Source organism: Eublepharis macularius, chromosome 9 (genome assembly GCF_028583425.1).
Source record: "Eublepharis macularius isolate TG4126 chromosome 9, MPM_Emac_v1.0, whole genome shotgun sequence".
Lineage (NCBI taxonomy): Eukaryota > Metazoa > Chordata > Lepidosauria > Squamata > Eublepharidae > Eublepharis > Eublepharis macularius.
Genome location: NC_072798.1, coordinates 49,805,017 through 49,828,376, shown reverse-complemented (window position 1 = coordinate 49,828,376; position 23,360 = coordinate 49,805,017). Strand labels below are relative to the sequence as shown.

The 23,360-nt window shown below is 39.6% G+C and overlaps 1 protein-coding gene across 1 annotated transcript in view; it reads right to left on the bottom strand.

Annotated features, from left to right (window-relative positions):
* Positions 1-10,478: 10,478 nt before the first annotated feature.
* The window catches only part of DCN (decorin), a 43,451-nt gene continuing 30,569 nt past the window's right edge, over positions 10,479-23,360 (bottom strand). The window contains exons 4-8 of the mRNA XM_054988234.1: positions 16,919-17,132; positions 15,765-15,878; positions 14,757-14,850; positions 13,287-13,425; positions 10,479-12,190 (exon numbers count right to left, since the gene is read on the bottom strand). Coding sequence (XP_054844209.1) covers positions 11,996-12,190; positions 13,287-13,425; positions 14,757-14,850; positions 15,765-15,878; positions 16,919-17,132 — 756 coding nt within the window. The 3' untranslated portion in view covers positions 10,479-11,995. The remainder of the gene's footprint in view (positions 12,191-13,286; positions 13,426-14,756; positions 14,851-15,764; positions 15,879-16,918; positions 17,133-23,360) is intronic.

Below are 23,360 nucleotides of genomic sequence, written 5' to 3'. Positions count from 1 at the left end.
CCTGCTTGCCAGTGTATACCAGTAAAGACATTCCCTTTTATCTGCTACTGGCAATGACAAGGGAGTAAAATCATCTGAGATTCTGCCTCTGAACTTCCCCATGTTATAAAAGCCCTCCCAAAGCCAGTTAAATAGTACAATTATTGGTAGAAACAACACTCTTCATGAAAAGATGATATAACTTTCTGGTTGGACAACATCCTTGTCAGACATGATTTTTCATGCTACTCTTTTTTCTGTTGCCAAAGACGATAAAAATAAACAGTTACCAGAATAAATGATCAAAACAGAAAGCTTCTGATTGCTACTGAATGTCAGAAATTATTCTGTTCAGGTTCAGAACATTTTACAAAATTTGCAAGTGTTGTTTATGTGGGAACTTGATTAGTAAATTTCCAACTGCATATCCCCAGGAATGAGTATAGCACCCTAAATGCAATCCATAAAGTGGGAACACTAAGATTGATCACTTAGGATTTTAATTTATGTATTTAAAAAAGTCTGTACTATTAAAAACGATTGTCTAGTATTATAATATAAAACTTTGGCTTTGTTTCTGATGTCAACATTAGCATAACACTACATAATGTCTCACTCAAATTCCAGCTGATATGTCTTCCCTTCCCTAAATTGTTCTGTGGCAATAATAAGAAACAATGAGTTGGATAAAATAGTTACTTTCCACTAACTAATGAATCTTCAGTTAAAGAAAGGAATCCTTTTGTTGAAAGAAAAAGTCTTTCCTCCAACAGAAAGTGTCTTTGTCCTCACTGTGCAGAATACACCAAAAGTGTTTTTTATTTACAACACAAGCATTGATCCAAAAATCATCTGTTTTCTATTGAAAAACAAGAAAAAATACCACCAGCAGTTTAACTGTAGCTGCCAGTGAGTGATATCCTGTCAGCTGCTCTGTGTTCTTGTTACTGGGACAAAATCCTAAAACAAATACATTTAAAACAACAACAAGGTAGACTATGTTCCCTTGTAGAAAGTAAGCAATGTGTTTTCACATTACAATAATAACAATAATTTGTTATTATTGTTATTATTAGAGATGGGCACGAACCTGAATATGAACCAAAAAAACCCACAAACCAGCCCGGTTTGGGGTCCGGAAACCAGGGTTCGTGGAAGCTCGTTTCCATGAACTTCCACGAACTGGACTATGGTTCGTATTAAAGGGCCAGTTTAAATGGCCATTTCCCCTGGGGAAATGGCCATTTAAACTTTTCCTGCCACTTGCAAGCAGAAGGTCCCTTTAAACAGCCCAACCTCCACCCCCAAGCACCAGCCCCTCACCCCCCTTACAAGCCCCAGGCCCAGCCCCCCACTTATCTTCCATCTGATGCTGAGGCCCGCGCAGCAGCAGAGGAGGTGGGAAAGGGCCCTCCCACCTTTCAAATGGCAGCCGCAGCTGCCATTTGAGGTGCGGGAGCCCCCTTTTTGGCATCCTTTGCTGCCCTGTGGGTGCGCAGAACAGCAGAGGAAGCTGAAAATGGCTTTTCCACCCCTTAAATGGCAGCCGCGGCTACCATTTGAGGGGCGCAGGGCAGCAGAGAAGGCAGAAAAAGGGCGTTTTTGGCTTTCTCCACAAACCATGAGCTGGTTCGTAACTGGGCCAGTTCCGTACCAGTTTGTGGTTCGTAGAAACCCTACGAACCATGAACCGCATGGTTGGAGTTTTTTTGGGGGGGGTAGTGCCCATGTCTAGTTATTATCTGCATCTGTAGTTTGTTGCTCTTCTTTCGGCAAGATAGTTTCAGGTGGGTAACCATGTTGGTCTGCAGTCAAAGAGCAAGATCCGGGTTCAGTACCACCTTAAACACCAACTAGATTTCCAAGATAAGAGCTTTCACAAGTCAAAGCTCCTGGACAAACGGAGCTTTAATTCCCGAAAGCTTGGAAATCTAGTTGGTCTTTAAGTTGTTACTGGACCTGGCTCTTACCCTATCTTTCAGCATTGGCCTTACCCAATCTTTCAGCATTGGCCCATCGACAGTACACTACTAAACACTGAGAGAGGGAGCAGTGCATATGCCAAGACGTGACTTCCTTGCTGCTGCTCAGCAATGGTGGCCAAACATGGCACAGCTTTCCAACAGATGGACTGTTGCTTCCTTTCTCTCAAGCTCTAGTCCCAAAGGAGCAGAAAAAGAGCTGGCAGGGAAAAGACATTCCCCTTTCCTATTTGCAGTCGGAGAAAAAAACTATGAGCTGCTCCTGAGTTCAAAACTGGGCTAGGCATTTCTTTTTCCCTGCCAAACCAGAGGAATGAAGGATGAATCTTGGAATCAGACATTAGATTGTTTGTTTGGATGGACCTCCAAGAGTGAACAAAATATAACCCCAAGCAGCTTCAATGCATTGTGAGAAAATTGTAAATAATTTTCTCCATGAATACAGTCATTTTTAGATTTCCCCCCCATGTTTGACTATGATCTCATAAACAAGTCTGCTTCAATACATTTTGGTATTATTGCTAGTTATACTCCAGCACCCCCAGAGTCTGACCTGGATAGCCCAGGTGAGCCTGACCTTATCAGATCTCAGAAGCCTTGGTTAGTAATTGGATGGGAGACCACCAACGAAGACCAGGGTTGCAGAGGCAGGCAATGGCAAAGTACTTCTGATAGTCTGTTGCCAAGAAAACCCCACCAGGGGTCTCCATAAGTCAGCTATGACTTGAGGGCACTATATATACAACTCACATATTGCGTGTTTGCCATGATCAAGGAGTTGATAGCACACTGAGCTCTTCAGATGCATCCAGACATGTGTGGTTGCAGCCATTTGTTTGATTACATTTTTTCCAGCTGCCCCTATCTGTCAGCACTGACTTTAATTGTTTCAATTGTTTCAATATCTGTTTGAGATTTTTAAGTGTAGACTTACTACTTAGTTGACTCAGTGTGATTTCATTGCCTTTCTACCTATGAACCTAACAAATCTTGCAATTAGTTCTTGCAATCACATTTGAATGGTGCTGCTTGAGCAGGAGCAAAAAGCAGGGAGCTGCACAAATGCAAATTGAGGATGAATTGTAAGCAATTCTGAACTTGCAATCATGTCATTTTAATGATGTGGTATGACTCCAGTAGATACATGTCTCTTCTTTGGAGACTGGAAAGTGTGTTTTTTGTTGTTTTTAAATCTTCTCAAAGCATGAAATGACTGTGTAGCATAGGAAGTTATTGGGCAGTTATTGACAAATTTTGACAAAAATCTTAAAGGTGAGCCAATCAGGAGCTTTCTTTGTATGTAACTGAAGATATTTGACCAAGATAAGTTCACCTGGCAATCATGTTTTCATGTCTGATCACTGCACAGTTTGAGAAGTATACTTCCATATCTACTGTAAATGATACTGCAGGTCAGATGTTGTTCTACTAGTAGTGAGTGACCCTAAAACATTGTAGCCTCAACCAACTGCCTATATTTATTTACAAAATATGTACCTTGCTTTTCTGCCCCATCAGGGCCACTAAGATTGCTATCAGTTAAAACAAGCAATAAAAAAACACATCATAAAAACAATTATAACCAGAACTAACATACATATATATAAAAGAATAGAAAATCAGCAATTAAACATAACCTCCATTGTTGCTGGTGTAATGCAGAATTATTTTGGTTGAAGAAGAATCCCTGTTAAAATGCAGTGGCTGTTCTGCAAGTACAGGTGAGGTCTCGTTGAAATAAATGTGACATGCGTTGAAAGTGGCAAATAGCAGCTGTAGGTTTTAGGCTACCTACTAAAAGTCAGTATGTATGTTTGGTATTAAAGAAACATTGTATGGGCACAGCCATTCTAATTTTTTTTAACTCCATTATTTTTTAAAGCTGTAAGTTAACCCTGATTCAAATGAAATAAGCTTAGCAACACAGTCATTATTTTTGAGGTAAAGGCTCACAAATTGTCTCTCATTTTGCTTCTGACATCCATACTGTACTTGCATTACAAATGGAAAGTATTAACACGTAATATAAGCATTACAAAATTTGTGGTAATCTCATGCTTGTTTTTTCATTCCTAAAAAGGAAGTGGCAGCTTGGGAGATTTACAGAGCAGTAGGCCTGGTACAACCTACTAACAGACCACAAGAATCTTTATCTGATCCCCGCATCTTTCTTATGGGAGTTCAGAAGAATTACTCATTTCATTGCAGTTCTTCTTTCTTGAAAATGTCTAGGACTCAGTAGTATGATCCCATTTCTCATTGCTTTTTAGTGTCTACTTTCACAGTGTTTATAAAAAGAGACTCCCCTTTTTAGTTTGTTTGTTTTTTTAGAAAAAATTGAGTATGGAAAGCATCAAAAAGGGGGAGTGATTTTTTTTAGCTAGATTTTAAATATGACCAGAGTAGAAGAAATTCAGAAGATGATCCAGCCCACCTTAGCCTCCATAGAAATATGTGCATGCAGAAAAGGAGCTGGTCAGATAGCAGTGCTGGCAAGGAGGAATCTCATGTACAGAAGGCCTATGATATTTTTGTAATATTTGCTTTAATTACAAATGCACAAATTGAGTACAACTCACACAGTTACCATTGGCCTCTTTTTCTATTTCTAGCTAAACCTGCCCGCCCCCCCCCCCCTCAGCTGGCAATGATCACTTTCTCTCCTCTCATGCACTATTTCCTAACAGTTTGTGCCAATGGAGGATAGCCTTCTGAACTAGCAACATAACATGGAAATAACAACATTCAATTTATATACCACCCTTCAGGACAACTTAATGCCCACTCAGAGCTGTTTACCAAGTGTGTTATTATTGGTTGTTGTGGATTTTCTGGGCTGTATCGCCATGGTCTTGGCATTGTAGTTCCTGACATTTTGCCACACTGAGAGATCTCTGTCTTTCGGTGCTACACCTCTGAAGATGCCAGTCACAGCTGCTGACGAAACATCAGGAACTACAATGCCAAGACCACGGCAATACAGCCCGGAAAACCCACAACAACCATATATTTAAACTAGTTATACACCATAGAGTCGATGAAGTTCCTGAGATAGATGGAGGGAGAATCTGAGGTTTTTCTCCCTGTCCCTTACAGTAAAAGTAAAGCACGTATAAACACCAAGCCAGATGAAAGGAGGTGAGAAAAGATCAGAGAACCTCTTTGTGGGTGAAAGAAGTGTTGATTCAGGATCATCTGTAATTTTTTTGTAAAAGCATTAAGCAGTTCCAGTATTTCTCTCATGAACCTCCCCTCTAGTTGCTATTAGCCCTAGTATATTTTTTTTAAAAAAGGTAACACCTGGGGCTCCCTTTTTCCCATCAAGGGTAGAGGATCCCCACACACTTGTTCTTGTTTCTTGCCGCCATGTTTTAAAAACCACTGTCAGCCACAGCATGACAGCAAACTTGAAAATGATGTCAATCTGCTCTAGGAACCACCATAAATTTCATGGTTTTATCATAGAGTTTCCAGCAATTCTTAGAGAGGCATGATGTCACTTCTGGGTTTTCTCTGGAGGTGATATCATGCTGTCGCTGCCAGTGCCCCCCTGTCCTGTCCTCCCCCAGAGTCATGCCAGTAGTCAGGCTTTGCCTGGCAATCTTAACGACAGCCTCTCATTTACATGTAAAGAAAGTGGGACTGTCTGATGCTTTTTCAACCTTGTGTAGTGACTTTGGCCATTGTACAGCCAACTTTAATATCTCCCTGTGACAAACTCAGCAGGGAAAGATGACAGACCCCCTCCCCCAGTGCTGCTGCTGGGTCAACTGGAAGCGGGTTAGCACACACTGGAACTGTCAGAGACATGTGTGAGGGCCAAGCTAGAAGTGATGAATTACACTTGAATGGCAAGTGAACAGACTCACGTGTATTCCTCCCTGTTCACTTGCACTCCACTTGATCACATAGTGATCCGGCCCTGAGTCAGTAGAATGCTAGGTCATCAAGAGGAGAAGACTGTATAAGAAAAGCTCCAAGCAATGAGTGTGGCTTTATGGACTCAGCAGGAGAGCCAACTAGCAGTAATCTTGAGCCAGCATGGTTTTGATCAGGGAGACCTGGATTCAGATCCCTACTCTGCCATGGAAGCTCACCTTGGGCCAGTCACACTCTCCAGCCTAGACTATCTCACAGAGTTGTAGGTATAAGTAGGATTGCCACACCTACTGCTATGGTGGGAGACCTCCTGCTGTAACCCAGTGGCCCACCGACGCTCTGAGTGGCAAGGGTAAACAATTTTTTTAAACCCGCCCTCGTCTCATTGCTCTAGGAATCAAACATAAGGCTAGCACCCCCCCCCCCCCACCATATCCCTTCCATGTCCCTCCTTAAAGCTCCCACCAATTGCCAGGCACACTCTAGCAACCCTGGATATAAGGACTAAGTGGAGCGGAGGAGAACAACAGGGTGTGCTGCTGTGGATTACTATTGGAAAGGAAAATAAAACATAACTATCTAAAGAAAAAAATGACTGTCAGGGATAAATCTCCAAGCCACCTTACACGGTGTTCCTCCTCTCTCCCTCCACCGGTGAGAAGCAAAGGAGTGAGGATGCAGCCCTTCAAAGGCATTAAGAGGGCTACAGGCTCCCTACCTGAAAGTTGGATAAGGCATAATATGGAGGCTACAGGGTGTGCATTAATATCCTCTGCCTCTGAACATTGCCAGCATGGGCAGAGACAGAAGGGGGTCAGCTTATAATGAGACAAACAGCTCCCTGTGCAAGAGTAGAGCTTAGATGTCTGGTTGGCCAGGGTTGTGCCTTCTGAGGCTCCAGAATTAGGAGGAGTATTGAGTCAAAGCTGAGTCTTTTGGCTTCTTTTTTGACATAGGAACTTTCCCTCACCAACCTCACCTTGGAGCAGGATGCTGAAAAAGCAGCCTGGAGAACTACCTGCTGTGGCTGACCAAGGCATTGGATTAATGAGCAATCAAACAGCAGGTGAAATTCAGGGTAAATAAGCATAAAAGGATGACCTTGGGATGGTAAACATCAGCTTTACATATATGTTGAAGGGATCTGTTTTCTGTGGCTTCCCAAGAAAAAGCTTGGGGTTGTGGTGAAAATCATACTGAAAATGGTCAAATCAGTTTCCTGCAACAGTGAAATAAAACAAACTTGGTAATATGAAAAGGACTCAAAACAAACAGCAAGTGTTATAAAGCTATTATCTGATTCAGATTTTTATTGTCTCAGGCAGAAGTCCATGACTAATATGTAATTCCAATAAAAACAAATAAAGCATAAAACAATTTCATATCATTTATTAGTAATGGAACCAATAATACTGAATTAATCATCTTTGGAGTCAACCATACACTTCTGTATAAAATCATGTTTAATTTTGCCTGTACAGCAAAATACGCCATTTTACATATAATACTGAGATTCTTCTTTTGTTCATTTCATGTATATAAACTAAAGAGGGGAGAGCTAAAATACAGCCCCTTATAACTTATTTTCAGGCTAGAGTTTCATCATTTAAGTCCCTGTTTTCTATCCTAACTCTAACAGTTATGTTAGGATATACAGCTTTTAAAAAAATGATGGGGGGGAGGACGATTTGTGACTGGTAGCTTCACTCCAAAGCTCTCACTGATTACAGAGACAATTGCAAAAGCAACGTTTCTAAATGCAGGTAATATTGATGTTGTTTCCTGCCCTTTGTGTATGTAATTGAAACAATACATTTTTATGGTGTGACTAATAATTAGAATACTGTGTACATTTTGAATACATCTCAAGAAAGATATTTAAATCTGGAACAGATGTAGAAAAGAGTAACTGAGGGCCAAGCTACGAATGGCAGGTTGGATACTTGTCAGCTTCCCTCAAGTTTTGATGGGAAATGTAGGCATCCTGGTCTTGCAGCTTGGCTCTCCGACTGCTGTCCAATGGACTTTTCAACTGTCACTTGTCCAACATTCTGCCAAGCAGCCTACATTTCCCATTAAAACTTGAGGGAAGCTGACAAGTGTCCAACCTGTGTTATTTGTCACTTGTAGTTTGGCCCTAAGTTGATCAAGGGGGTAGAGCCCCTTCTGCATGAGGATATGGTAGGTGGGTAGATGGACAGATAGCATATTTGACTCTTGTATCATATTGCCCATAATACAGCTGCTCGGTCACATTTCACTTTACCTTTATATTTTACTGTGTGTTGGTTATGTTGATGCTTCATATGTTAGGATAATTAACAAAGAATTGTGCTGATTTTGAAGGATTTGATAAGAAACTGTGGAGAAGAGAGCAGGAACAGCCAATTAGCTTATCTCTGGTTATTACTCCCCCTCCCCCCACTTTAATCTTAAACAAATGTAAGGAAAGGGAGGGGAGAAACTACCAGATACATTTCTTATCACCCAAATGTGAATGTTGTGATTCTGCATGTGAAAGCTGGTTTGCTGACTTCTGCAGCTGCTCTTGGTTTAAAATGTGGTTTGTTTTAGGCAATAGAAAATAACCACATTACGATTCTCTAAAGCCTGAAAGATCTAGAGTTTATATCATTAGAAAATTCAAATTACTTCTATCATGGGATGGTAAACTTCTTCAATCATGGCTGCATAAATTTTTAGCATGATAATATCCAACATTTGGATATTATCTTGTCTGGCTATTATCTTGTCTATTCAAAGTACTTGCTGCTACACAGCTCAAAATGAATGCATGGACAACTGCTGATCACTAGAGGCCACTGTGATACTTACAGTGCAAGAAGTTAAATTGCCTAGTCTCTTTGCAGAACAGAAGGTTAAAGAGTCCTGAAAGTAATGTTCTTGGAACCAAATGATCAGGATGCATGTACATCAACAAACTTACTATTCTCCAGCTCATTTTCTTTTAGCGGCTCCCAGCTTTCTACCATGAACACACAACTCTTTTGAACTCTCTACCCACTCTCAATTCTACCAATCTTTTATTCTCAGATTCCTCCCTTCTGTACTTTCAAAACACCAACCTGCAGATTTTCTCAGATTTTGATAACAAGCAGTTGATACTGGGAGAAATCCCACAATTTTGCAGGCCTTGTAAAGTTTGTTTACTTCTGTGTGTGTGTTTCCTTTTTAAAAGCAGTTGTCTTTTTCTAGTAACTAAGATTCAAGGGAAATTAACAACCATTAATAAAGATATTAGTCACCAATAAGTAACTTACAGTGCAATTCTAAGCAGAGTTATTCCAGTCTAAGTCAATTGAAATGTATGGGTTTAGACTAGAGTTATGCTCAGTGCATACGGTTGCACTGTGAATATCAGGTCTAAGGATTAGAAATTTACCCTTTACTTCCTAGTTGCACTAAAATGCTTCTGAATCTTTTTTCATTGTCATTTACTGTATCCAGAGAGTGTTGTACCACAAAATATCTTCATGTACCTTAAAAATACCATCCTGGTTTTGCTATCTCCACTGCTCAAAAGTAATAAAAACAGCTTTCCTCACTAACCTCCATATAGTCCTGCTTTCCCTACAGAATTGCTAGACCTAATTAGGACTGCCAACTCTCCCAGAATTACAACTGACCTCTAGACAACAAAGATCAGTTCCCCTGGAGAAAATGGCTGCTTTGGAGGGTAAACTGTATGACATTATATCCCGCTGAGGTCCCCCTTCTCCTCAAACCCTCCCCTCCCCAGCCTCCATCTCCAAATCTCCAGGAATTTCCCAACCCTTAGCTGGCAACCTGAACTACCACACTTCTGCTCATACCCCTGTAAACATGTAAACCCCTCTACAGAATGCCTGGTTTTTTTTTTCCATTCCAGTGAACTTCCACATCATTTGTCAAAGTCTCTAGAGCATTACAACTATGGGGGTTGAGAAATGCATATGAGTAAACATGATAAGCTTTAGAAGAATAACTTTTGAGTCTGAACAGGTTTCTGGGGGGTCAGGCCGTCATTTTACATTCCTAGTGTGCAGGCTGAGTTTTCTGCTCAGAAACTGATGGCTAGTCTCCACAGCAAGATTCTCAATGAAGAGAAGTGTTTGGCATATTTTCTGAGTTGGTTTCTAAAACTATTTTTGTTCTGTTGAAACATACAATGAAGCTTATGAGTGCAGATCAAGAGAAATACCTCACTTCTCATGTGACCCAACAGGGTCTGTATGATCAAAACATGTAACAAATTATGTGTGTATGTTATGTGCCATCAAGTTACTTCCGACTTATGGTTACCCTATGAATGAAAGACCTTCAGAACGTCCTATCATTAGGAGACTTGCTCAGATCTTGCAAACTGGAAGATGTGGCTATTGGGTCAAGCCATCTCATGTTGGGTAGCCCTCTTTTCCTAATGCCTTCAACTTTTCCTAACATTATTGACTTTTCTAATGAGAACAAATATGAAATTGTAGCTATTCAGGATCCCTCACAATGATTTTTTCCCCTCCAGATGTGCTTTAGTACTATACTAATCACTATACAGTGAACATTTTTTCCCTAAAATTTGCTGTTTTATTTAATATGTTACCTTTCCGAAACTATGCTGACATAGCATAACACACACCAAGATTTCAGAGTTTGCTAGTATTGTTTAATATAAAAACATATACATACATTGAAAAGATTGTATTGTGGACAGTTACGAGGTATCCAGATTTTTTAAAGTGTGACGTGAAAAAAGTATACAATTAATTTTGTAGTGATCCTAGAAATGTACAGCCATCTTTTGATATGCTCCGTGCTCACTACTAACTGAAGTCAGTAATAGGGATATATATATATATATATATGAGTATTGATTCCAGATGACTTTCACAAGAGCGATTGCTTCTAAACTATGCTTTTTGAAGTCTGGCAAGTTGATGTTTCCCTGTCTCCTGGCATATTGGTTTATGTGTATGGCTAAACAAGTAAATGGTGTATGCCTGCACTGTATTTGAAAATATTGTTAAAACTCAAATGCCACAAAAAGAATAGATGAATGTTTGTTTTTGAACTTAAGGGCAACATATTAATGCAGAAGGCTAATTCCTACTTAATTTACTCATGCCTATAGATCACCAGGCATACTCCATTGAGTGGATTCCTATGCAGATCCTATTGAACGAATAGAAATGGAATGGGAATGTGGCTCAGTGGATTATGATCCAAATACATGGTCATATAACCAAAGAGAGGAAAAGTTGGTGATGGAAAGTCCCATCAAGCCACAGCTGATTTATGGTAACCCCATAGGGTTTCCAAAGGCAAGAGACATTCAAAAGTGGTTTCCAATTGCCTGCCTCAATGAAGCAACCCTGGACTTCCTTGGTGGGCTCCCATCCAAGTACCAACCATGGCTAGTCCTGCTTAGCTTCCAACATTTGGCAAGATTGGGCTAGCTTGGGCTAATCATGTTAGAACAGAAACAAATTATTCCTCTAGAAATGAGCTGTTGTAATGCAAAAATTGAAGCATCCAGGGTTACAATACTAATGTGACTCTTTAGTATTATTTTGTTCAGTACAACATTTTGCTAACCTTTCATAGAATAATCAGGGAAAATGTTTAAAAATTACTCAGAAAAGAAAATGTGTATATATTAAGAGATTACTGTCAAAACAACATTTTGATATTGTTTATGCCATATAAGTGCACTAGAACAGTCAGACTTTTAACTTGTAGAAGATCCTATTAGATTTATGAAGTTTGGTTAAAGTTTGGATTATGTTTACCCAAGAGTTTTTCTTACAGAATACTGAATATTTCATCTCATTTTAATTTCTGCTGCTGTAAAATACTATTACCTAAATAATTTTTTAATTATATGAAAAGCTTGAAAAATATTTACCCCAAATGCCATACAAAGTAAACGACTGAAATCAATTGCACTCAATTAACTGAGAGATACCACAGAATTATGCCACACAAGGGCAATGAAGTGAACAGAAAGTACATTAGGCATTATTGTTTTGGATTGATATGTCTTTTACATATATAATGATATCCACTCTGCAGTTAAGTTTCCAGTATTTGGCTTTAATGGTTTGCATTTGCAACAATTTTAACAGGTAACAGGTATTCATAGCTGAAATGCATCTGTGCATCTATTTGTAATTTCCAATTTGTATTGCAGATCGTTCATAGATACATCGGAAAGTGGATGGTTGGATTTCCCAGTACTGCACAGGGTTACTGAACAGACTCACTCCTGAATAAGAAACCTTTTTAGTGTTGTATCCTGGAGGGCAAAAATCATTGGGACCAACGGCAGCGATTTTGTTGTTATGAAGGTAGACCACCTGAAAATTATAAACATTATACATGTCAGGCAATTGAGCTATTATATGGCAGTAAACTTGCAGGAAATATTTATGGTTGTTTTTGTACATGGATTTCCAAATGTTTGTGCCAAAAACACACACTCAGCTACACTCTGTCCACACAGCAAAAGATCAGTTCCCAGTCTTCCCTCTTTATGTCACTCACTCCTGTCACACAACCATGTGATTCTGCAGAAAGATCAGGAAACAGAACTTCCAGTATCTTTTTATTCTTCCTCAATGAAACTACAGTATTCCACACACCATTAAAGTGCCTTGCTAAAATACTTGATAACCTGCTGTCTTTGCAAAGGTGAGATTTCAGGTAGGCATGGAACAAGAGGAGCTGGAACCATTGGTTGGGATAAACAAGGGCCAAGTTTTTTGATGGCACACGGACAAAGAGGCCTGTAACCCCTCATTCTCTAGTCCTCGGTGCTGGCACAGCTCCCTGTCCCCTGGGCTGCCTGCAAATCCCATCCCTCTCTCACTCAGTTGAAAGCTGGGGATGGCATTACAAATTAAATCAAAATCTGAAACATAGATTTCTGAGTAACTTGGCAATGACCCCATTCTTTTGTTCATTGAGAAATATTTTTTCCTTCACTCCTGTGCAATATTTACTGAAAGTGAGAAGAATGAAGCAGGGGATGTTCTCATGGGGTTCTTTATGCTCATTGGAGCCACTGGGTCAAAATTACTGATAAGAGAGTTTTTTTTTCTAATACACCTACAACAAAATATAAAATTTCTTACTATTTAAAATGTCTTTTAATAATAATTTCAAGACTACTATCTAAGCAATGTATATTAAATATGAGAAATGGAATATTTTTTCCTTTTTAAAATTTTAATAAGAAGGCTGTACCGTCTTCTGCTGCTTCCACCCCCCCCCCCAAACAATTGTTTCACAGTATAATGGAAGCGATACACTGCATGTGTATGTGCATGTTAGCAAACTGAAAAAATACAGTTTATTGCCCTATTAAACTTCCTTAAAATCTTTGTATAACTACTAGTAGTGTATGTTATGTGTGACTGAAATAATAATATGAGATAATATGTTTTACTTTACCTGTATGTATTTGTGCTCTCCAAGCCCACCTGGTACTTTGGAAAGCTCATTGTTGTTTAAATGGAGCTCTCTCAAATGAGGCACATTAGCTAGGGAGCCGTTATCCACACCAGAGATGCTGTTGAAGCCGAGGCCAAGTCTACAAGGAAAAAATACATTGCACAAACTGTGTTCAAGTAACTTTTCCGATAGCCAACTGTTTGTTCTTACGAATCTATGAAACAAACTTTAACTTCTTATAATTTGTGTAATTTCTCTTGATGTATTTAGTCTGTGTTATTTGTATTCTGTATCTATGCTATAAAAACATGTCATGATAATGCACAAGATGCTATATCCAAAACATAGGCATCTCAGGTCCATTACAGCTCTTCCCTGTGACCAATTTAATCCTCCTTATTCTGAAAATGAATTGGAAGGAGCTCTGAAAATCTTCATTTGCACATTTTTCTGAAGCTGTTTTCAAGAACCAAGAAATTTACTATTACTATTTCAAAAGGAGGCACAGAATAGAAACCTGACCAGGAGTGGAAGCGTCAAGTCTCTCAGTTTTCAAGCCAGCTTTCAGTGGTATTGGAATCATTTAGAACAAAAATAATTGAGTAATGGTAAGTAATTTTATATTCAGGCTCAGGGTACTAATTATATACACAGGATTGTGATCCAGATTTGCTTCATCACTGAAGTGGGTACTCCTCTTTGATATCCTACTCAGCTCCATCCCACAAAAGAACTCCATGTTTGAGTTGAAAAAACAATTAATATTTTTCTTCCTTTACTTCCATTCTAGTTATATAGTCTAGTAGGGTGCCAGGCATCCAGTTTTCACCCGAACAGTTTGGTATTTTCTTGGACTGTTCGGGAGAAATGGACTGAAAAAAAAGATATCTAGCTGCATAAAGGGTGGGGAGGAGAAGAGGAGGAGGGAACAGCAATACATGGAGGAAGCTCGCTCCCCTTTCCAGAGCTGTTTTGGCTTTTGAGGGAGGACTCATCCAGGCCAACTCACTGGGCAACTTGCTACCACACAAATTACATGACTCACCCAGGCCTGGCTGCTTGCTACTGTTCAACAGCAGCCAGTATAGTGTAGTGTTAGAACTGTAGGCGAAAAAACCAGGTTCAAATCCCTAGTCTGCTACAGAAGCTCACTGTGTGCTGTAAGCTGCTTTGGGTTCCCACTGAGGAGAAAGCTGGGGTATAAATATTATAAATAAATAATAAGCTGAAGATGGGGAGCAGATAAAAGGTAGGTTCGTTGGTGGGTGTGAAGGCAAGAAGAAAGCAGGGAGAGGTGGTTGCCAGTAGGAAGGAAAGAGGAAGTCGTGGGAGAGGGGGATACACGGGGAAACGAAGTGTCTTATGCAAGTGTAATAATGGGGGAGAGAAAATGAAATACACCCTGCATGCTCTTGTGGGTCCCCCACTTGTTTTACATAGTATTGCGAAGTTATATAAAGCCACCATTACTTAGCCAAATTGTTGAGTCCATTTAGACTCTCTGCATCAATCTTGCTGATTTTGTTGCCATCAAGATGAAGTTCTGTCAGAGATGGGGGAAGACCTGCAAGAAAACATTGCAATGGAAACATTTTGTCACATATGAGAAAGAAACACTAGTCCTAATAAATATGTTTTGCATTGGCACTAGGCTTATATCTTGGTTTAGAAGAACTACACAGTTGATTTGTGCTATCTTAACTATACATGTCAGCAATGCATCTATATAACGGTCACTGCTATTGTAAAGTTTGATATAGTATTGGCATAAATTTAACCCATGAACTACTTTGCAATGCCTTCTCTCTGTCCTTTTGAAAACTTAATACGGCCCTGGGATCAGAAAATAAGCCCAGTTGACTTTTCCATTGACAATATATTGGACTACTGCATTATAACACTGAGGGCCAAGCTACACATGACGAATGACACTTGAACGGCAAGTGGATTGAGTGGAGGGCAAGTGAACAGGGAGAAATACACTTGCTGTTCAAGTGTCATTCGTCATGTGTAGCTTGGCCCTGAGATTAATTTTTATTAATGTGTATATTTATTTATTTACTATATTTATTATTTATTTATTGCCTGCCTTCCTTGCTGACACTCAAATGGATTACATGGTGTAAGAGAATGCTATCAAATAGCATGAGCTAGCCAGCAGACAATGCAATAGGATAGGATCACAAATATTAGAAACAATGCAAAAGAAAATTATGACATGTATATCAGACATATATAAACAGCTTTAAAATGAATATTTAAATATGTATTTAAATACATTTATTTTATTTATTTTGTTCCTCTTCCTTGCTGGAAAATTCAGCTGTTTACATACACACATACTATTCCCTCAGGGCATATATTTACTATTAAGGTCAAGGTTGTACTGTCTAAAAGTAAAAGTCTAAAAGTAAAGTAATAATTTGTTCCAAGAAACTGATACATGTAAGATAGTGATGCTTCATATAGTCTTCTTACCTTTAGGGACAGAAGTTATGTTGGTATCTGAAATACGGATGTAGGAGAGTTTCTTCATCCCCTGAAAGGCTCCGTTTTCTATACCTGAGCTCTTTAGCGGGTTGGTGCCTAGTTCTGTAATGAAAAACTGAATGAACTGTGTAGTCATAGCACTATCATTTGTTAAAATACCAAATTATTATTTCTCCCCAATTCAGTCAATTTCACTGTACTTTGCAAATATTTTTTAGCTTTGGGTTAAAGAGAACCTATAGTAATTCTGATATGGGTTAGGTTGGCAATGGTAGTGTCCTAAGCATAGTTACATCCTTGTAAGCCCATGGATTTCAATGGACTTGGAAAGGTTTAACTGGCTTATGGATGCTACTATAAAAGTTACACTCTTCTGAAGTCCACTGAAGTCAGCTCTTCTTAGGATTGCACTGTCAGTAATATACAGACTGTAGAAATCCGTAGTAGTTTTCCTCTACTTGGTTGCATTCTCTCTTTTTTTAGTATTCTGTGAAATACACCCCATTGAAAAATATGTGAAGTTGGAGGATACATAAGAAATGGAATGAAATACTATGAATTTAACATTTATTTAATTTCTTTTTGATTTTTTTTCTTCCTGCGTCCTCCTTTTCTATGTTGAGTCTTATCAGGAAAAAAACAAAGTGGGGGAAAGAAATCACATGAACACACATAAAGCGGCTTTATAGTGAAACAGACCATCAGTCCACCAAGGTCAGCCTTGTCTTCTCAGTCTGGCAGCAGCTCTCCAGGGTCTCAGGCAGTAGTTTTTCACATCACCTACTGACTGGTTCTTTTAACTGGAAAGACCAGGGATTGAACCTGGGGCTTTCTGCATACAAAGCAGAGGCTCTTCCACTGAGCAACAGCCCTGGCCCAATACAACACATAGAAGAAATATGTATGGGAAAGTACTTGTCTGTTTCTGTGTATCAGTATTTTAACACCTTACTGACCCCTGAATGAACTGTATCACAGTCAGATATCCCCAGTTAGGCTTCCTCACTTTTTGTGCATGCAGCCACCTATTATAGCATGATCTCCTAAGAGTGTCTACACCTGCCAGAGCTGGACTTTATCATATTAAACTGTTTACATTTTAACACAAGCCTCTTATAAACTTTATCAGCTGTGATGCATACCTGCAACAATCACATTGTTCAGCCCATTGAAGACAGATTTCTTTAGTTTGTTGATTTCATTCTCATGTGCCCGAAGCTCCTGCAAGGTTTTGGGCATATTTTCTGGAAGCTCCTTTAAATTGTTCTTGGAAAGGTAAAGTCTTTCTAGTTTCTTCAGTGGAACAAAAGCGTTAGGACTGATTTTGCTGATTTTGTTATTCACAAGGATCAGTGCCTGTAAAGCAGGAAACAGAAAAGTAAAATATTGTATTAATATCACTGTGAATTAATTCAAATGAAATCAGGCACGTTCTATGCAAACATCTTATATTTCATTAAAAATCTTGGTTGTTCTTGAGGAACTAGTTAAGTGATAAATCCTTGTCATATTGCTTACATCCATATATTTATTGCATGCATCAGTTTATTGGCTATCTAGCACTGGAGAAATTATTTTTATTGTGTTGTGTTGCTCACTGTTGAATATATTATTGTTGTTATTATTATTAAAGTATACTTGTACTTTGGTTTCTCCATTTGCACATTGTTGGACCTGCTCACTCAACAGTTTTTGGTTCTGTAAACCATACAACTGGGTCATAGTTTTCCTGGGTAGAAGCTGCCAGAGGGAGGATAGGAGGAAAAGCTGAAGACTGGAGGAGGGCAGATAAAAGTAGGTTGGTTGGAGGGAGGCAGGGAGGGAGGGAGAGAAAGAAGGAGAGAAAGAGGAGACGCTATGGAGGCTTTCAGGAAAGGGAAAGAAGAAATAGTGGGAGTCCCAGTGGGTCCCTGCTTGTTTTTACCGATTTACATGTTGCCTTTGATGTGGCCAAGTCACTAAGTTTCTACAATGGATATTTCATCATAAATTTGTTTGACTGTCTTGCTTAGATCTTGAAGTTTTTCCATGCTCACAGTACTTCACAGTGTACCTGGCAGACTGAGAAGAGGATAGCCCAGGCTCCCTGTCCTCAGCTCTCTGCCAACCAGGAAGACCCCTGCTCACAGTCATTCAGCCCAGTAAAACAGGGTAGTTTGAGACCTTATTTTTCAACCTCTCTCTTTTCTTCTTCTTAGGTATTTATTTATTTATCAAATTTTGTTCTGCCTTTACACTCAGCATAAGGTACCCAATGCTGCAAACAATTAAAAACATTAAAATGTGATTTTATAATAAATGATATAAAACAATTAAAAACAACCATTAAATACACCACATACACAATTAAAATATATTCATGGTCCCTGACCTCAAAATTCTGGTTGTGATGAAATCTGTATCAGATACTTAGGTCAAAGGAAAGTGAACAAGCAGGAACACAATCAAATGTACATTTTCAAGAGTCCTTACATTTTTATCCCAGAGATATGTGGCTCCCACAACCTGAGATTTCTCTTTTTTATTCATTCCACTCCACTCAAGACAACACCACTGAAGTCCTATTCATAGGCTGTGTTATCATTTTCTTCTTCTACACTTTGTCTTTGGCCATCAACGTATTGATTATGCCCCTCTTTCCTTCAAGCAACATAGTTGCCCGTTTTCGTAAGGCAAGGGATTGTGTTTCTGTTGAAACCAAGGTAGAATGGCACTGGCAAAACTGGAACTGGTATGAGCAATCCATGTTCATGCTACCTGACATGTACTCACAGGCCAAGTTGTACAGCAGACATGCATATGTGTGCACCACTCCACTTTTGTATACTCATTTGGCATTCTTCATTTTCAGCTTGACTTTTAAGTTGGGGCCTTGGCCATAATGTATGTAATATTAGCATGTCAATTTGGTGGCCACTCAGGGCACGGAATGCTGCTGAGCTATGCCTAACAGGTGAGGCACCTGTTTAAACATGATGACTGGGATTAGAATGCTACTCAGGCCAGCTTCCAGTGTCATATTTAAATTGGACAACAGTGTACCTACAGTATGGATTTTCATAACATACTTTAATACATGACACCACATGAGCACAGTAATGAACATCCACATGCAGGGAAAATGCCCTGTGTGGTTTATTCAGCACAGATGTGTGTTTGAGGGATCTGTTAAATCTAACACACAAAGATCACAAGCAGCTGGGATGTATTTTGCATTCAGAATTAATAAAAAATTGTCTTTCAGCCAAACAACACACACAAAAAATCCAACCACAAATTCCCACACAAATTGTTTGTGTGTAAAATGGGGGGGGGACCTATCCCAAACTATAGCCTACATACCAATCTCTTTGTATAGGATTCAGGGCACAGACTTACGCTACCACCTTTAAAAATATTGCCCCTTCCTGATGTCCAACCAGCCTTTTCAAACAGCTCTTTTCCCCCAAGACCCTCTCCTTCTCTGCCACCCATTTTTTTTATTCTGTGCTCATTTCCAGGACTACCTCTAGTACAAGGGCACACACCAAGAATCTCTTCTCAGTACCAGTCCTTAAAACTCACAAACCACACTCCCTCCTTTCCCTCCACAAATCCATTCCAAGTCCCTCTTCCGTTCTTTTCATCCACAGAAGAAGCAGAGCTCTTCCCAAAATTAAAGCAGACTCCTGAAAGGGAGCAAGAAGTTCTTAGTGGGAACTTGGTGGTTGCATGTTCTGGTCTTCCTCAGTGGCTGTGGGTCTAACCAGACTTAGGGCTGAGGCACCAGGCCTGGCACTTTTCACATATACATTTACAGGTTATTCAACAGGGTTAGGGGATGGGGGGGTGGAAAGTAAGAATTGGGGCAACTTGGCAAATCCCATTTGGGAGAATGGAAAGGAAAGGAAGAAGAATGAACTGATTTTACCATCTATAGCACAGCAAGCAAGAGAGGAGAGGAGTGAAGCAAAGGAAGACTAGGGAAGGGTGACCCCCCATTTCCTTCCTTCCTTTCTTCCACCTCTTCTCCTCTTACATCACAATGGCATTTTCAAAGTGGCAAATAGTGCTTCCTTTTTATCCTTGTCAATGTTAAAGGGTTTTCCCTCTGTACCAGATTTGGTACGCCTGTGGAGACTTTTGGTTCCCACTGGATTCCGTAGTATTTTGAGGGGTTTATAACCCCAAATGAATAATCTGTTGAGGCTGTGTTGGAAGCTCAGAACATGAAGCTCCTAAAAGCTATCAGTAAGTGAACTTGTGATCAACCTCTCTTTCTTTAGAGTGGAACCCAGTCCCATGGTTTACCACAGAGCTGGGTGACTTGAAGAGGACTTGTAGGCATCTAGAATGATGCTGGTAGAAACCTTATGCTTAATCTGAGAAAGTGTGCTACAGAATTCATTGGAAGATCAATGAATCAATGATGATAGTGGCAAAGAAATGTTATTTCTCTGCTACCATTTTGTCAGCTAGTTCATGACAATCTTAACTGTTTAAGATATCTCAGTTTCTGCTGACTCCTAAATCTGAGCCTTTATTGTCTCAAGAATGAGAAATCAGTTATGATGATTTTGTAAAGGCTTTTGCTAATAAAATCTCTTCAATACATTCTTATTTGGTTGCAGGTTGCAACAGTTCAAACAGAAGATATGTTTTATGCATTGCCTGGTCCATTTATGAACCATTCCAACCCAGTTATTACGATGGATGTTGACAAGATCTTATGAAGGGCACCAGTCGTGCTCTGGAATGAATCCTTATCCATCCTGGCTGTTGATATCATGTCAGGATCACATTAATGAGCCCTTGGGGTCCATCATAAATAAGTCACTGACTGAAGGAGCATTCTCTTGGCAACTCAAAGAGGTGGTATCCACCCACAACTTAAACAACCATCATTACAGAAATATGATATGGCTAATTATTGCCCAATCTCTGATTTGCCCTTTCTAGGCAAGGTGATCGAGAGACCAACGTCTCACTGGGCAGACCAATGTCCAGTCTTTTTGGTTAACTCTTCTGCTCTGAATGCTCTTCAGTCTGGTTTCAAACCATGCTATGGAACAAAGACAACGTATAGTTGATGATCTCTGCCTGAAGGTAGACAAAGGCTGTGCTCCTTTGTTGCTGCTGCTGGACTTATCTGCAGCCTTTGATACAGTGCACCATGCCATCTTGTTGAGATGTTTGGAGGCAAAAGCTGGTATCAGTGGATGTGCTTTGGACTTATGGGCGAGTCTAAAAGGGTGCTGTTGAAGAGCAGTTGTAATCAGCAATGCTATTTGAAAAGTGTAAGGCCTTGAAGGACATTGTACTTCCTACTTTCTGTGGAGTTCAGCTGAACCTTGCAGACTTAGTTAAGAGCCTAAGGGTTATACTGGACCCAGCACTGCTTGTGGAAAAGCAAGTTAATGCAGCCCCAGGAAACTCTTCTAACTTTTTCAGGACTGGAAGATGGCTTCCTTACCTTGATTCATCTAATCTAGCCACCTGGATCCATTCCATAGTAATATCAAGATGAGACTATTGTAATGTACTCTACATGGGTCTGTCCTTGAAGCACCTCAGAGACTCCAGTTGGTACAGAATGCTGCAGCTTAGTTATTATGAACATGCATATAACACCAAATCTGCAGCAATTCCATTGGCTGCTCATCAGTTACCGAGTTCAATTCAAAGTATTGGCTGTCATGTACAAAGCCCTGCTTGACCTTAGATCTTCATATCAACAGAATCACATCTCATCCTATGTTCTACCATGGAAGCTTTACTCATCTGTTGGGTCTTCTGCGGATGCCGCCATGCCAATAGACAAGATCAATAACTGGCCTTAAATGTGCATTCTGCTGTAGCTAGAGGTTAAGTGGCTGGGCTGCTAGTTCAACTCCCACTACTGCCATGAACTCTGCAGGTGGCCTTGGGTAAGCCACTCCTCTCAGCCCAAGCCCTCCAGCTGTATTGTGAGAATAATAATAACACTGACTTTGTTCACCACTCTGAGTGTAGCATTAATCTGTCCAAAAGTATATATAAGCACATTGTGTCTACATTCTGTGTCATGTCTGATATTCTGTGTTCAGATTTCTCAAACCATAGTCCTAGTACATTGCTTATTAGTCATCATATTGATTGCACTGCGTAATCCACTTTGAGTCTCAATGAGAAAGATGGGCTATAAATACAGAAAAATCAGTCAATAAAATATCCAGTGGTCATAAACAGATGGGGAACTCTTTTGAGTTACTTATAGATGCACATGTAGAAAGTGGCACATCTGGTTACGCCCTGAGGGAGGGAAGAAGGCTGCTGGTGGTGGTTTTTGTCTAGGAGCTGAGGAGAAGAAGCAGTTGTGCTGAGATGGGCAGCTACTGGGAAACCAGCAATACTCAAAGCAAGATTTTTTTCTTACAAACACACATCCTTCTCCTTTGTGCTTAATCAGTTAGTAATTAGGTTAGGATTCTTCTGTTTAGAAAAAAATATGGCTAAAGGAGGAGATGTGAATGATGCTTATAAAATTATGCATGTAATGGAGAAAGTGGATACAATGAATTTTTCTCCCTCTCCCATAATACTAGAACTCTGGAGTACCCAACGAAATTGATGAGCAGTAGATTCAGAACAGATAAAAAGAAATACTTTTTTACTCAAGGAATAATTAAATGTTGGAATTCAGTAGAAGTAGTGATGGCCACTAAGAGAGAGTTAGACCGATTAATGGAGGACTGGTCTTTCACTGGGTACTGGTGACCAAAGAGAACCTCAATATCCATCTCGGGCATGTTCTATGGAAAGGTGGTGTAGAAATTTTTCAAATAAACAAATAAATAATATTCAGAGGAAGCAAACTTCTGAGTACCAGTGCTAAGAGGAAACATCGGGGAAGGCCTTAGCCTCCATGTTCTGTTTATTGATCCTCCAGAGCAACTGTTTGGTCATTGCGTAAAACAGACTGCTGGACTTGATGAACAATGGGTACAATCCAGCAGGGCTCTTCTTGTGTTCTTAAGCAACAGGGATACTAATTTTCATTTCGCTATGACCCTGCTAACTCTTCCTGGAGCATATGATGTTCATGGTGTTGTTTTAACCCAAATGGAATATAGAGTTTATTAACATGACTTGAAATTAGGGGACTGAAGCACAAAAGACTTTAACTTGTCTATTGCCTCCAAGGGAGTTTATGACTGTTTAGGGCACTAGGGATTCCCTGTGAACTTGCTGTATTATATGAAACTTAATCTTTTCTTCCTGTCTACCTGCATCATTATGTTGAGGTTAAATGCACTTATGTTTGAAAAGTGTTTCAAGATGCTTGAAAAACTCTAATTATTTGTGACTCAAACTTTTATTTATTATTTCTACTAGTAAAGCACAGCTGTAGAGCATTTTCGTCACTGACTGCATCATCGTATTTGCAAGGATGGAAAAAACAGATGGCTCATATCCCTGTGTTTTGATATCTAACTATTCTAAATCCTTTCATAATTAAACTTCTGCAAGCTATCTTTAAAACAAGCAAGAGGGGGGGAGGGGAATTTAACAATACCAAAAAATACATAAACAGCTGCAGTGACAGCCATTTCTGGATGGAAAGCT